A 15262-nucleotide genomic window follows, 5' to 3' on the forward strand; every position below is an offset into this window, starting at 1 on the left:
CCGAATGTGGAAAGCAAGTATGGATTTAGGGCACGCGTTAATGGAGGGGTTCTTGTGGAGCCTTCATGAAGCACGGAATTAAAGCTGCATCCATCCAGGATTAACATTGGACAATTTGTATTCCTAAGGCGACACGCACAATTATGAAGTAGCCCAATAGGGAACGTGATTATGCCGAATGAGGAACTCAAATGCCCACAATGCAGCTTCCTGACTACTAACGCCCTGGAAGAAGTGAACTCATGAAATGCGTCGGCATCAGTCAGGTGCTTATAATTAACTCCATGTGCGCATGCCCATACCTATTAAAGCTCTTGGGGAAAAGCTAACTTGCTGTTGAGTGCTGCTGATACCTTGGACACATCCCCACAAGCTTGATATATATCACATACATATACATATATATACATATATACATATATATATATATATATATATATATATATATATATATATATATATACACACACACACATATATACATATATACATACATATCTATATACACATCTATATACATACATATTTATATCTATAGATATATAGTCTCCAAAAGCTTCTGTCTTGTTATTTTATGCCATGTTGCCAGTTTCTTGGATTAGCATCTATGAACAGATATAGCAAGAGAATTTTGTGCTCATCTCACGAGATGACGGGCATGTTGGGAGGAAGCTGGCATCTCTACAGGAACAAAACAACTGTACACTGGATACAGGAGGAAAACTCTTGGGCATCTACAAAAATTTAACTCCACAACACTTGCTGCAATGTAGAAGCATATTAGGAACCTACTCCATAAAACATTATTTATATCTTTATACAGTTAAATACTCCAGCAAACATAACATTTCTTCATAACACACACAAGGAAGCATAGCATACTCCTGTTTCCCTAGTTCACCACCAATGTTACTCCTGCAAATTAATCAGTATACCTAGATTTATTTCTAAGAGCCAACATGGAACTAAGTACAAGTGGGAAACATTGCCAATAGACCCCTACCTTACCATCACTGGCGCCCAGCAATATGTATGACAAGCATTCCTGGACAGATTGGTGGTGGCTCACTTTGCGTGCCCTAGTCCATCGTAATCATAACGTGATTTTGGCACTCAAATGCCCACAAATGGCAGATATTCAATTGATATGAAATCTGTGCTTTCTATGCTTTCTGTAATGAAGTTAGCAATTCATCTCAAAAGTGTGACAGAATCTGTATGCGTGCTGCCATCAGAGAAAAATGGACGCCCCAAAAATGGAGAGCTATTAATTTCTTTTTTTGCACTCCACAAGAAGGCATGTGTCGGTTTGCCTCCCACCCCACTCCTCCAGCATTGATTTCTTGCCCGTGTGCCTTCTCTATGCCAGCTCGATGTTGCTCTCTATTGCTCTTTCGCCCCCCAGCTTTTCAGTTTGCTATGTGAATGTCACTTTGCTTCACCCAACAGAAGCCCCCATGTTGCTTCCCCTACCTGCACTGCCTTTGTTGCTTACGCCCCACCCATGCCCTTTTATTGCTTCAGCCCCCCCGTTCCCAGTATTACATTTCCTCACATTCTTCAATTAAAAAAAAAAAAATCAATGCATGTTTTAAAAATTTTTGGGGTTCAACTCGATCAATAACTAAAAAGGAAAAAAATGCCCACATCAATTAAATAAAAAAATGTTTTTGCCCATGCGCACAGCATTGGGTGTTGCTGTGCAGCATGTTTAAAAACACTGGGAAAGCCAATAGGTTCCAAAAGTGGAACCTATTGTCTTGGCTAATGCTTGTTTCTAATCTGAATAATCCAAGACTTTAAAAAAACAGATGTTCCGAAAAATATTTAGCTGTCAATATGCCCCAAAAAATCTGCCAACGGTAGATTTTTAAACCAACACATGAAGTGATGGATTTCGGTAAACAAACAAAAAAATAGAGAGAAGTACTAAGATTTTGTTCTAAATGAGTGGACTATTTCTTTGAGATACTGTTTTGCCTTCAGTTTCCGCAATTACTGCTCAGGAAAAGTGGCGACACATTGATGGGCATTCCAGCATAGCACAGGAACAGGCTATTTGACCCTAACAAGCTGGTCTCTTTTTAAGGTGTACCAGGAATAAAAGGGACAACATGGGACCATTACATAGACTGCCTTAATTAAAAAAAAGTTTTATTTTACCTTGTAACCCAATCCAGTTCTCAAGAAAATGCTATTTAAAAGAAAGGCAATGCATATTTATTGTAACAGTCATTATGGGGAGCTCCCAGACAGCCACTGGGTCGTGTTTGTACGAACTAAAATTCCCCCCCCCACCCTCCCCCCCAAATGATCAAACCATGTGGAAAGTCCTACATGTCTGTTATTGTACATTAGGTGCATTAACAAGAACTTATAGTTTGAGCTTTAAAATACCTCAAATACTGGGCCCAATGCCTCCAATTTAGCCTATGGAGAACTGGGTTTTTTTGGAGTACAGGGAAATACTAGGCGCACAGCACACGTTAGTGTTAGGTATAGATAGGTTTGGGTGCAAGTAGGTGAGGGGACAAAGGCCCTAAACCCCTCCAAGAGTGTGCGAAGCACACGCCATACAAAGCAAGAACAAAAACCAAATGCACACCAATTTACAGTATAGAGAGAGATGTCTCAATGGACATTAATAAGTACAAGTAACAGTGATCAAAGCAAAGGGAAAACGATTGTAGTACGATTCCTCTTTTATTGCATGGATGGCCAGCCGACACGTGTTTCGTCGTCAAGCGGTAACAGTGCTTGCACGACTCATCAGGGCTGTAGCGCGAAGGGAATGGACCACAGGTCGCTAAGCCGGTGATACTTCCGACCCGGCCCCAGCTCGAGACCAGGTTGACGGTTGTTAGTGGATGTGGCTCCAGATCCAAAAAGTTCATGCGGTAAAAATGATGCTTTACGTTGAGTAAACAGTGCTCCAGGCGACTGTAGTAAATAAATGCCACCAAATGGTATAAAGCATCCGCTTAGAGATACTTGAGTATCTAAGTAGTCGGTTCAGTGGTAAGTGACAAGAGTCTTGTGATCGCTCAATTCGGCGAGATCGGTTGTTAGGGCGAAAGTCGGCGGGACGGGTACTCCCACACAGCGGTTCCGCAATGCCTCCAATTTGTCATGCATAAAAATATTCCACCAATATCTTTCCATTTCAAAGCCAATATGACATTTTCGACACATGCTTCTTTTGGGGAGGAAAATTCAAACTGGGTGGAAATAGGTTATGAAATAAGAAAAAAACTACTATTCTCCCTTATATTCAGATTTAACTCCTTTGTTGTTTAAAAATGTTTGAAATAATTGAAACTTATTCAGTACGATTTTTTTTTTAATAAAACGGATGTCATGAAGGACATTATTTCTGAATGGCATTTATAGAGGAGGCTCAGCTGTGTTATTCTAATTACTGATAGCGGAGACACAGTAATAATTTCTTAAATTTTTCGTATTCGCTTCTTAAAGGGAATCTGTATGATTATGTTCAAGAAAAGAAATGAATACCCTGAATCACTATCCTCCTTAACTTTGCTATTTTAATATATTGCGTTAAAACGTTTGAAAACTATACGAGTGAATAACTACAATTCATTAATCATAGAGACCCCCATCAAACTCCAGTATGGAATCGTTGTACTATAGTTTGTTATAAAGCCAATCTGAACAGTGCCACTGTCAATGCTCTGCAATAATTTAAAAAAACAGTACATTTGATAAAGTTCAAGTTCTGACTGAATGGTTCTCATTTATTTTTATAAAGTCTATATCATTAATCCCGTATTGTTTCATTCTGATAATCACTTTAAGAAAAATTACTGAACCTACTACTTTACTACTGAAGAGTATGCAGTGTCATGTCCAGCCAGAAAACAAACCCCACACTTGTTCAGAGATACCAACCTTGTCCATCATTTTCTTAGTCTGTCCGTATCGGATCCGTAACCGCCGAGCTTGGTAATCTGTGCAGTTCGAACAGGAAACAAGTTCGCGGAATGCAGAAGAGCCTGGGAACCAGGCTTCCAGATCCAGCTTCTTACTAGCAGCATGATTTAGTGAACCTGCAATATCAGCATAAAGAAGCAAGTGATGCCCAGGTACAGAAAGCTAACTGCCTCCGCTGCTCTTAACACCAACACACACACACACACACAGATACCAGACTTCCAATGACATACCAAGTGAACAAATTCACATATATGTTTTTGTTTTATGCGTCATATAAATAACTTTATATTTGTGGCTGCTGAACTGACAGGATAGGCCTTAAAACACTTTTGCCTGGAATAAATGACTTCAGAAGCCAAGAATCTTCAGAATGCAAAGGACATAGGTCTATTTTGTGCAACATTATCTAAACTTATTTAGTGGGAAACTGCACTTTCCCTTCAGAAAAAAAAAAAGTCTAATATAGGCCCTAATATGAGAACGCCCTTTTTTATGAACTAAAATACTAATAACCACTCATTGTCCTGGTTCTATTTAGGAAGTAACCTCCACTACGAATCTTATGTGTGTGCTGAGAGGTTTTGTTTCCTACAAAAGGTTAATAAATGTAGTGAGCATGAATCAGACTTACAAAGGCACACTTCAAAGATACAAATCCTAAATCATGTTTGTAACTGGGCACCCGTGGTAGTCAAATACACTCAGAAAACAATATATTACATTCTATTTGGGCTTCGTTATTAGGGTGGTAAGATGCAGAATATTTCTCAAAAGCAGTAAAAAAGATATTTTACTTCTCATTGAAAATGAGATATGTTGGTGCTTCATGTAAGAAAGTCCTACAAATTGTGTGACTTAAAAACAGCACGTAGCACCTATTAAGTATTTAGCTATAACCTGTAAGCACTATAAACCTATTAATGCACTAAACATAAGGCATAAGTAACTCTATAGGGTAACAATTGTACTCATGGCAATATACTAGATAATCTTTATTATTTGATTGAGCAACTTATTTTCATTGCTGGTTACTTCTGAGGCAGACATTTGGGCTTGGCAGCAGTGAAGCAGGTTTAGTACCAGATTTGTCTGACACAGGATGGAGTTAACAGAACCAAAGGGTTAGCGGAAGCCCCGGCGAGATAGAGAAAGAAAAAATGCAGACAAATATTCTTCATCATCCGAGATCATATTTTAAAAAGAGTGCTCACAGCAAAGCCAACCAGAACCTCTTGGGAGCCATGGGGTCAAAACCTTGCATTTTGTATTGCAAATAACTCTACCACAGGGGTAAACAATTTCTCAAAGACATTCAAGTAATCCCTGTTTCACACCACACTCATGAGGCGCCGGCCTGGGTTTCTTTTCACTCATTTTTCTGTTGAGGGACACTGTGCCTTTAAAGGAGCTTTTATGGGTATGGCCCTTCAGCATACCAATTAACCCTCTTGGAAAGAGCAAAAGTTCTCACACTTTATAGTATCCGAGGTAAGAAACAGTGGCAGTATTGTTGATTTTGGCAGAGGTTTGCCCTGAAGCGCTTTGCCAAAGAGCTCAGGGTCTAGCCCACGTCCTCACGGCTGCATATTCTACATTGGTGAGATTCAGTAACCTTGCTTTCAGGGACGACTTCCCTGGAGTCAGGCAGCCAGCATGAGTTCTCCGTAAAAGAAGATAGACACTGGTGTGGCACTCAATGAAATGCTTTCAGAAAGAAAACCTTTCTGTGTACTTGTTCTTGCGCAGGACCCCATTTTGCCCACACATTCTTGTAACAGTGTTAAAAATGTAAGCATAAGTGATGAATAGACTATTTATGCTACATCTTTTTGACTATATTTACGTGTTGGTTATTAGGAGACAGAACGCGAATTCTGCCTATGGATACACATTGTGTAAGAATTTGAGGGTTTTTTATACCAGAATTTCGCTTTCTCTTCTAGGATCTAGCACTTGGGTGGAGATATCCAGAGTTTACCAACATTAGCTAAGTGTACATGATGGAGAACTTACACGTTATCATTGAAAGGGGGGTGGCGGAGAGAGAGAGAATACACCCCCACCCAAAACTGACAAACAGGCAGAAATCTCCTATTCCCCTTTCAACATTATTCGTCAATGGAGAGGACACCCCCCAAAAGCAGTTTCCGCTACAGAGGTAAAATCCATTCTTAACGTCCACCGAAAAGTAATCCCAACTTTTGTGGACCAAGTACAAATATATTCTTTCTGTTTCCCCTCCGGATATTAGACCTATTCACCTTCTAAGGAACAACATGAATTCCCTCCAAAGCCTCAACGTCCTTCTACAGTGTCCCACACAGAGTTGATATAACCTATGAATGGTCTGTGTACAATTGCGGAGGTCTGGCTTGCTACCCTACAGGGGTAACAGGTGGGCTCATCTTTGTCTCTCATTCTCACAAATCTCATTGGAAACGAGTGGATTTGAAGACATATGTTCTTACACTGCTACAAAGCTCCAAGACTGCCATGTAAATAAACAAGTCCTTTGTGCTTTTTGATGGATAGTCAATTCATGGATACTTAATATTCCGTTGGAACAGATACAGATCCGGGAATAACAATATTAATAAGACTAACTGTTAAAGATGACGGGTCTTGGGCTAAAAACAATGACACTATAATCCATATAAACAGTGAGTTGTCTTTTTTTGTATCGAAATTTAGGGCACTTGGAAAAAACGACGTGGCTTTTAAGCGTGCTAGTTCTTGGTGTAGTCAACTGAAGCACTGTAAACTGAGCATGGTAAACTATTAGAGTTAAAAGATAATGCATGATCCTTGTTTATGGTACAGACTCAGAGGAATTTTCAATACTTAAGCCGTTGCCTGTGTAACAAGCACTTGGCCAGCAGGTTCTGGAGCAACTGAAAGAGAATACTATGCCATCAATGAGACAAGTAACCATACCCAGAGGAACAACACCTTTGCACTGCTCAAGTATAGATGACAATAAAAAAATAACAGCGGAAAAAACCGAGGTAGATTTGTGTCTTGACACAAAAGTGGCACCCAGCCCAAAAGTGTATGCATAGGGTACATGATGGTTGAGCAGCAACAGCAGTCAAATGCTCTGATGCCGACTAATGCTGCTGTCCTGAATGGACGCGCATGCAGCCCAGTGTTCCTGATTTGTTGGGATCCTTCCAGTTTGACGAGTCGTGCCTGTTTTGGTAAATGCCCATTTTTTTGTACAACTTTTTCTTGCATTTCTGCTTTTGCTTCTTAATTTTTCTTGTCCGGATGATGACCCACCAGACACCCGAGGTACAAATGCTGTCAACACTTTAGGCTATGAGAACAACATCCGCGAGTTTTATTGGTATCCGACTGCTAAAGACACATTCTTTGTACACACTTACATGCCTGTTGATTGTATATTGGTCCGTGGTCACCTTGCATTATACACACCCCATACACTTGTCTTAAGTCCCTCACAGCGTGGTCACTTGAGCACAGAGCATTCCATCATGGAAACAGGTTTCGCTATGTGTCTGTTGATATTGAGTAACCTTCATTTTAGGAGCAATCGGAAACCCTGGTTTCTATTATTGTTCATTTGCCACTGGTTCCAGGTGGTTATTGGGCTGCCTCCGCTATTGAATACCATTAAAATATAAAAACAGGAACTTATTTTCTCTCCTCCATTAGTATGACAATTTGATAGTCTCGTATATGTGATGTTTGTTACAAACAAACCGTACATTTAACCTCATAGTTTTAGTTTTCCTGAAGAAAAATACCTCAAAACCTTTTTCTGGTTCACACAAACCAAAATCTTCAAGGAACATGGGAAGGAAATCCATTCCCTTGTAGAACATTTCAACAAAAGCGAACTGTGGGGGAGGGGAAATTACTACCAAAGAAAATGCAAGATTATTAAAATGCCCTCAAAATCTAAAAGACAGAGGAAAAGAGAAGACCACGCTGGGCAAGAGAGACTTAAATACCACACATTTAAGATACCATGTAATGTCAGGATCTGTCAGGTTAGGGGGTGCAGTGCTAAAGAGAACTTATTTCCATCAGTTGCAGTATTACACAGACCCTCCATGATTTCGTGATTTGCACACAAAAAAAAATCGCGAAAACGGCAGTTTTGTATAAATACCGCGATTTTTACAAAACTGCTCGCAAAATCTTGAACATGTGAAAATGTGATTATTTTTTTATGAGGCTGACAAAGTGAAAACAACAGATATTTTCACCTTTCCATTCCCAACTTTTGAGAAACGAGGACCTCTTGTGGCTATTTTATCGTGTCCACACTAATGTTACATGATTAACAAGTATTTGCAATGCAATAAATAAGCTCTCGCATTTGCGAGACTGAGCTATTGGCATTGTTAAATGACAGTGCCTTTTATTTTTGTGTTGGTTTTTAAAAGATAAATAAAAGCATTGTCATTTACAATGTAAATAGCTTAAACTCTCGCAAATGCGAGACGTATTGCATTGCAAGATTAAGAACTTGTTTTTAAATACCTCTTTTGACGGCGTCTTTACAGCTTTCTTCTTTTAACAGATGAGGGAGTTGTAAGTAAAGTGATGCAGTCCAGGGTCACACAATATAGGTTGGGGTGAAGGGCAATCTGGGATTTGAACTCGAGGCCCCGGCATACAGAGTATTTAATCTAGCCGTATCAGTGTTGGAAATGGATGGAATAGCTCCTAGAGCTGCAGTCTCATCGCGGCAATACGTTATGCTTACATTAAGACGTGCAGTATTCAGCCCCGAGGAGCAGCGAGCTTTCGCTCGAGTGGTGATACTCATAATGGCCGGCGCACTTTTGATGCTTTGTTCCCTGAGCTTCTCAGCAGGCACTGCCAGTGCAGCTGCTCTGTTAGTGAGGCAGTACTGGTACCTCGGACATAGGCTGCCAATCAGTCAGTGGGACAGTATCGGCATCTCCCTGCAGGACAGTCTTATCTCGGATTGGACAATACCTGCACCACAAGGCACTGCCGCAGGTCTGCTGGCGAGATGGAAATCAGCTTTTTTTCAGCAGGGCTTATGTATGGCAGCACCGACACTTCTCAGGAGAGCTGATGTAGTACAGTACTGGTACTTCTCAGCGGGGATGATGTATCACAGTACTGGTACTTCTCAGCAGCATTGTGAAAGAAAATACTAAAATGTTTTACTGTACTTGTAAAGAGGGTGTCGTGCTGAAACCTAAAGTGCGGCGGGGAGGGGTGGATATGGGAGGGTGCTGCGGGAAGCAGGCGCCATTTTTGGGCATGCGCCGTGTTAATTTAAATAAAATAAAACAATGATTAGGTGCACAACAAGTGAAAGGCACAAATGCACAGGGCTCGAGTCGGGGTACCACGCAGGTGGACGGCGTCCCCCCACTTATTTTACCGCATCTTTACCGGGTGGTCGCCGTCCCCCCTGCCCAAAAGCTAACCTTTGCACTTTGTACTCTCTGGGGCGAGATCGGAGCTTATTCAGCACGCTGCTAATGTGCTGGCGTCTCTGATGCATTCGCATCTAAGGGGTGAGCGAGGGGAGGCAATGAATCTGATTGTGCAAGCCACCTTTCGTGACGTCACTTTCTGTCGTGACGTCACTTTCGGTGACAGCGTCCCCCCACTTATTTTTTTAGGACTTGTGCCCTGCAAATGCACCATATTAAAGTTAAAGCTGGTAAAAGTAAAATAAAATGTTTTACTGTACTTCTAAAGTGGGAGCAGTGCTGAAACCTAAAACGCGGCGCCCAGAGGGCGACCGGAGAAGGCTGCAATATGTGCTGAATTTAGGCAAAGCACATCGCGCTTGCAGTAAGAGAAACTCAATAAAGAAAATAGTGCTTACAACACTAAATAACACATACCCTGTAACAACCAAAGTAAATGGGCCAGTCGCCATGGGAGGTTTCAAATGAAGACAAGGCGGCATAAAGGAGGGACTAGTAAGCCTATTTACGAAATAGAAGCCTGCATTTACAAAGGACAATGACACAAGCCAATGACAATTATGGGCGGAGAATGGGCGGGGCTTCTATTCCATACTCCAGTAAAGCAAGGCTCGAAGAGCAGCGCTTGCGAGCTGACTCTAGGCCCGATCTAAAAAGGCGGTGGATTCTACAATGGCAGAACCCAGAGCAACGAACTCTAAAGATCAAGATGATGATTTTGAAAAGGATCAAAAGGGAAATGATATATACGGCTCTCCATTACGAGAATTATTGCTTTACATCAGAGAAACCCAGGGTTTTAAAGGCAAAGACCGACAGGAAGAGGGGTTTCATTCACAATGAAGGAGTTATGATACAGTTTACCTGATTCTCCACGATGTCAAAGGAAATTTTATATTAACAATAGAAAGATCCAGATAAACCTACCATTTTGCGATTCTTGAACAAGACATTAGGTCAGAGATTTTGAAAAAGATTTCCCTCAAACTCCTAAGGTTAACACTATTTTGGCTTCAATGGCATCGACAGCTAAGCTTTTATCAGAGAAGGCCAGCCTGCTCGATGTCACGACTACTTCGCTTAATAGGTCTGATGTTGCTTCTAATTTTTCAGAGAGCGCAAATACATATGAAGCATATGCCACACCCAAGTGTGAACATCTCACGGAGAATTACAGCTCCATCCTATGAGGTTAGGACAGGAGCTGTGCTTCCGTAGAGGTGCAGACACTTTAAACTAGCCTATTTCAAAGTAGATTACTCTGCTAAAAAAACATCCATTGATTTCAGGATGAAAATGAATGATTATGAGTAAAATAAAGTACCGCAAGATTTTCATATTTGTGCCGCAAAATTTGCTAATCCATGCCGCAATATCCTGGAAGGTCTGATAACAGGAAGTGCTATAGGGGGTGCAACAGGCATTTCCGCTTCTTGTATAATAGCGCGTTTTAGAAGTGGCCATAAATGCCTGTGCGGAGACTTCCACAACAGAAATCTCGCTGGTGCACATTTTGCACTGGTGTGATCCCCATGGGGCATTCCATCATTTGTCTGGTTATGGCCACATGCAAATGAGGAAACACTTTGTGTCAGAGCCGTATTACAGAATAAAGTGTAAATGCAAAGAAGCTGCCAGTAGACATGCTGACATTCACACAGATGTGGTGCACTGTAAGTGCTCCACAATGGGGGGAGGGGGGGTCAATCCAGCCCCAAGTACCCCCAGGTGAGTGTAGTAATGCACTGCACCTTCCTTTCACATGGGGTGCCGGTCCTTCCTCTTCAAACAGAGGCAAGTCCGTCTCCAGTGAAAGATGGCGCCACATTTTCACATCACAGGCATGTATTTTACTAATGTACTCGGACAGTTCATAAGTGCACTGAGGAGAATATGCACCTGCGCTGAGCACAGCACATTTTTTGCGTGTACTCAGGTGGCCTACTCCGGGTCTGCTCAGGGTGCACCTATTTAAGTGTACAAGGTGGTGCACACAGGTGAGTGCAACCAATATGAAATATCTAATAACTCGCGATTAATTTGTCCAAACACAAATCTAGTAATAGATTTAGCTCTAGGAAAAACAAAGGCTTTAAAAAGTTGCATCCACGCAAAAGTTTTTTTGCTTTGGTTCCCTTATTCCAATTTCTTTTTCTGAATTTATCGTGAAATTAGTGACAGCCAACAGGTGTTTCCAAGGAGGTAGACAATTGTAGTTAGTAGGCAATGTCTGGGAAGGGTAGTACAATTGTTAGAAGAGTTCATCAAGATAATTAAGTTGGTGAGTACAGTTGTGGTTGAAATGATGGTTAACTATATTATATTACCCATCTTGATGCAAGTAATTCCAGCCGGCATTTATATCTCCAAGAACCGCTGCCAACTGAATTAGATGGATTTGATTTAGGATGGTTTACAGTAGGGGTTACGTTTTGCTTCAACGTTGCTTTAATGTTTTCTTCAATAACTGTTAGTGTGCCAAAAGCGGAGTCGCTAAAAATATATATGCATGTATAGGAGCCCATCATGTCTCTCATAAAAAAGCAAGCAATGCTATTTTGGAGGATCAGGCTGACAAAGTGACAAATTGCAATTTGTACATGTCCGGCACCATATCCCTCACAAACGGAAGAGTCGCCAATATGCATTTGGTCTTGTTCACCATTCTAGCAGTCAAACCCTCTTGAGGCGCATCAAGTGGTTTACCATTCAAGGGCACAAACAAGAAATGAGTCAACAATCTAGAGAAAGAGAACTGGTGTTTTCCAGAACACTACTTCTGGTGTAGGGAATATGCTAGACCAGGGGTTCCCGGACCCCCTGTGGTCTGGGGACTCCTGGGGTTCTGGAAGCCTACTCCGGAGTTCCACGGCTGCTTAGAATATTAAATATTAGCATATTAAAACAGTGTTAATAAAGAAGCAAAATGTAACATTCTGCAAATGTGAAGGAATTTGAAATTTTTGGCTAAAAGTTAGGTTAGTATCTTCAAATTGATACGGAGCAGTGCAAGTGCATCAAACAGAATATATTACGGACAATGAGTGGCCTCAATATTGGAGTCCCTTGCTTCCACTAGTGACCCAATGGGGGTCCCCAGATTATGATGATTAATTGAGGGTCCCTGGCTTCCAGTAATAATTAAGTGGGGGTCCACAGAAGTCAAAAGGATAACAATCTCTGTGCTATATGGAATAAGCCTGAGGTAGGTCCCACTTTAAGGAAAGAAGCAAGAGGTGTCCCTTATATGACATACCTGAGACAATATTAACAATGCGGTAAGGGATGCCAAGGGACTGGTAGAACTCCTCTGCTGTGCCGATCATCTCATCGAAAAGTTCCCAAGACTTGTTATCGTGAGGTGATGCATAGATAAACTGTTCTATCTGAGGAGAGAGGGGAACAATATTGACATCAGGGTTTTCTCAAGATTGGTCACAGATCACAAAAACAACATTAATAGGATGAACACATTACTATAGCTGCATTAAAGCCTTACTCTTGGGCAAGTATTTAGTAGTCAACAGGCGCCATACTCCACAGTGCTTCCCAAAAATATTTTTGCCACATTTTCCCCTTTAAGACTGCAATTATTTCGGGCTTACACAAACATAAACAGTATCAATCTTTACAACACTAAAAACAATTCCTAGATTTTTACGTTGTTTCACATTGATGCAACATTTGTTCCATTTAGACCCAGTGTTTAAAGGACTTGCAAAACGAGGCTACGGTATGGCGTTTGTCCTGAGGACATTCCATGAATCCAAGAGGCTGAAAAAAGACGTATATCAGAGATCCCCAATGCTTTATCTACTCTTATTGTGAAGAGAACTTCGGCATACGCTAGGCTGCAAACAAGTAGTTTGCACCAGATTAGCAATGATCGAGAAATCCAAAAAGGAACAAGCAAAATGTCAGGCTTTGGATCAACTGTAAACCATTTTCATAGTTCTGCTTTGAGCTGAAAAATATTAAATAATCAAAGTTATTTGTTAACTAAGAAGACAAAAACATCACATATAACCTGCAAAGGAATTCTTTTGAAAATCTGCAGTTCACAAGTCAGTAGCAGAGGCTCTTTAAAGGAGATCATATTTTTCCTGCCCTTAGTGAGAGGTAGGGAATCAGGCCGTGGTGATAGGGGGTACTGGGTGTGATGGGTGGTATTAATATAGCCTAGAGATGATCACGATGCGTTCCTTTTAGTCTGTTTTAGTGATCTTTGGCAAGGTTAGAAAATGGCATGGACCAACTGAACATTAGTTATTCTTTGTTTCTAGTGTGAGGTCTACATACTTTCCACCCTCTTGACCCCACCATCTGTCAAGTGACATTTTTCCAGGACCTAAATATATATAACCCTACTATTTTTATGAAGAGCCTGTAGGCTATCTGTTGAATACAGACTGTCAGAAATTCCTGTGTGTTGTTCACTACCACCAATGTAGGTTAGGGATCTCTATAGAACATCATACTTATTGACACCCTGTGCTTATCCAACACCTTAAAACAGAAATACTGAAGAGGACATGAGCTGTTACATCCTAGATCAGTATTCCTCAAACTGTGGGTCGTGAGACGATTTTTGGTGTGTCGTGAAAGTCCAAGCAATAAATTAAGATATCTTTCCTTCTCTATATTTAACTTGTCCCATTTGCTGAGCTTCAAAGAAAGAGGTCAAATGCCAGGCTATGTCTTCTGACAAATTGCTGCTTTTTTTTTTTTACCTCGGGGATTGAGGATTACAAACTCTCCTCACTTTGCAGTCAGAGAAATAAAAATTCAGTGAATTATGTGACAATCCTGCTGCATGACAGAGTATGAAAGGATAGACAAAATGTAAATACCTGTAAATGAACTATTAACATTCAGCAGTTAAGAAATCATAAATTAAGATAAGTCTCTGCAAATTTAGTGGCCATTTCAATGGGAAATGTGCTCTCTGTAAATGGCAGTGTTGTCACACGTTGCTTTAGTTACATTAAAAAAATTGCCAACATCATGTCAATTAAAGCTAGGTGAGTTGCAAAAGTTTATTGTTCTAAAACGTGGGTCTTGGCTCTAAAAAGTTAGCAAAGCGCTGTTGTAGATGCTAACTCTTAGACAATGCTTACAGCCAACTGACGAGGTCAGCTGAGAGGACAGGAATTAATTAACGAGTAGCTTTGTACTATGGAGCATCTGTACGTCAGGCCACACATTGGAACCATCTAGTGACTTCAAACACTTTCCTGGTTTTAAGGGCTCCATAAATAAATGTAACATGAGTAACTGCACAGATTAGCAGTCCCAGAAAAAAGGAAGCTTTAGGTGTTTAAAAAAAACAAAACCATCATTGTACATGGGTGATGTTTAAAACAGATATTTGTAAAGCTTGATGACAGAGCTTGGATCACTCAAATCAAATGCAGTAACCACTGTACGCAGTGTAAATGTAAGCCAATAACTCCTGAAATACAAAATAGCTCAAACACAGCATGCTGTTGAAAGTAATGAAAGATAAGGGATGACTCAATTGTGCATGAAGTGAGAAACATCTTGTGACTACAGGTAAAAGTCTTTTTTGCACAGACTCAATTATTAAAATGTAGATCAGCAGAGAACAGAAAGCTGTGCTCTCTGTAGTAGTACTGTCACCATTCTCAAAATACTTCAAGAAACCATTAAACCGCTTCCAAACTACTTGCCATGAAAAGATCAACATACAAAAATCATTCTCTATGACTATGCCCACACAATATTCCTGATGTACGACATTCCCACACATGCCTTTAATAATGCCTTTACCACGCATATGCGTTTACCACACAGGGAAGTAAAACTAAGGTAAGTAAATAATAAAAAATAAATATATATATAAA

General features: G+C 40.6%; 1 protein-coding gene across 1 annotated transcript in view; it reads right to left on the reverse strand.

Moving 5' to 3' along the window:
* Positions 1 to 15262, reverse strand: part of SARS1 (seryl-tRNA synthetase 1) — a 102257-nt gene that overhangs the window by 24889 nt on the left and 62106 nt on the right. Inside the window, exons 8-9 of the mRNA XM_078644215.1 lie at positions 12655 to 12784; positions 3910 to 4067 (exon numbers count right to left, since the gene is read on the reverse strand). Of these exons, the coding sequence (XP_078500341.1) occupies positions 3910 to 4067; positions 12655 to 12784 (288 nt within the window). The remainder of the gene's footprint in view (positions 1 to 3909; positions 4068 to 12654; positions 12785 to 15262) is intronic.

The sequence above is a fragment of the Lissotriton helveticus genome, chromosome 5_1 (assembly GCF_964261635.1).
Source record: "Lissotriton helveticus chromosome 5_1, aLisHel1.1, whole genome shotgun sequence".
Taxonomy (NCBI): domain Eukaryota; kingdom Metazoa; phylum Chordata; class Amphibia; order Caudata; family Salamandridae; genus Lissotriton; species Lissotriton helveticus.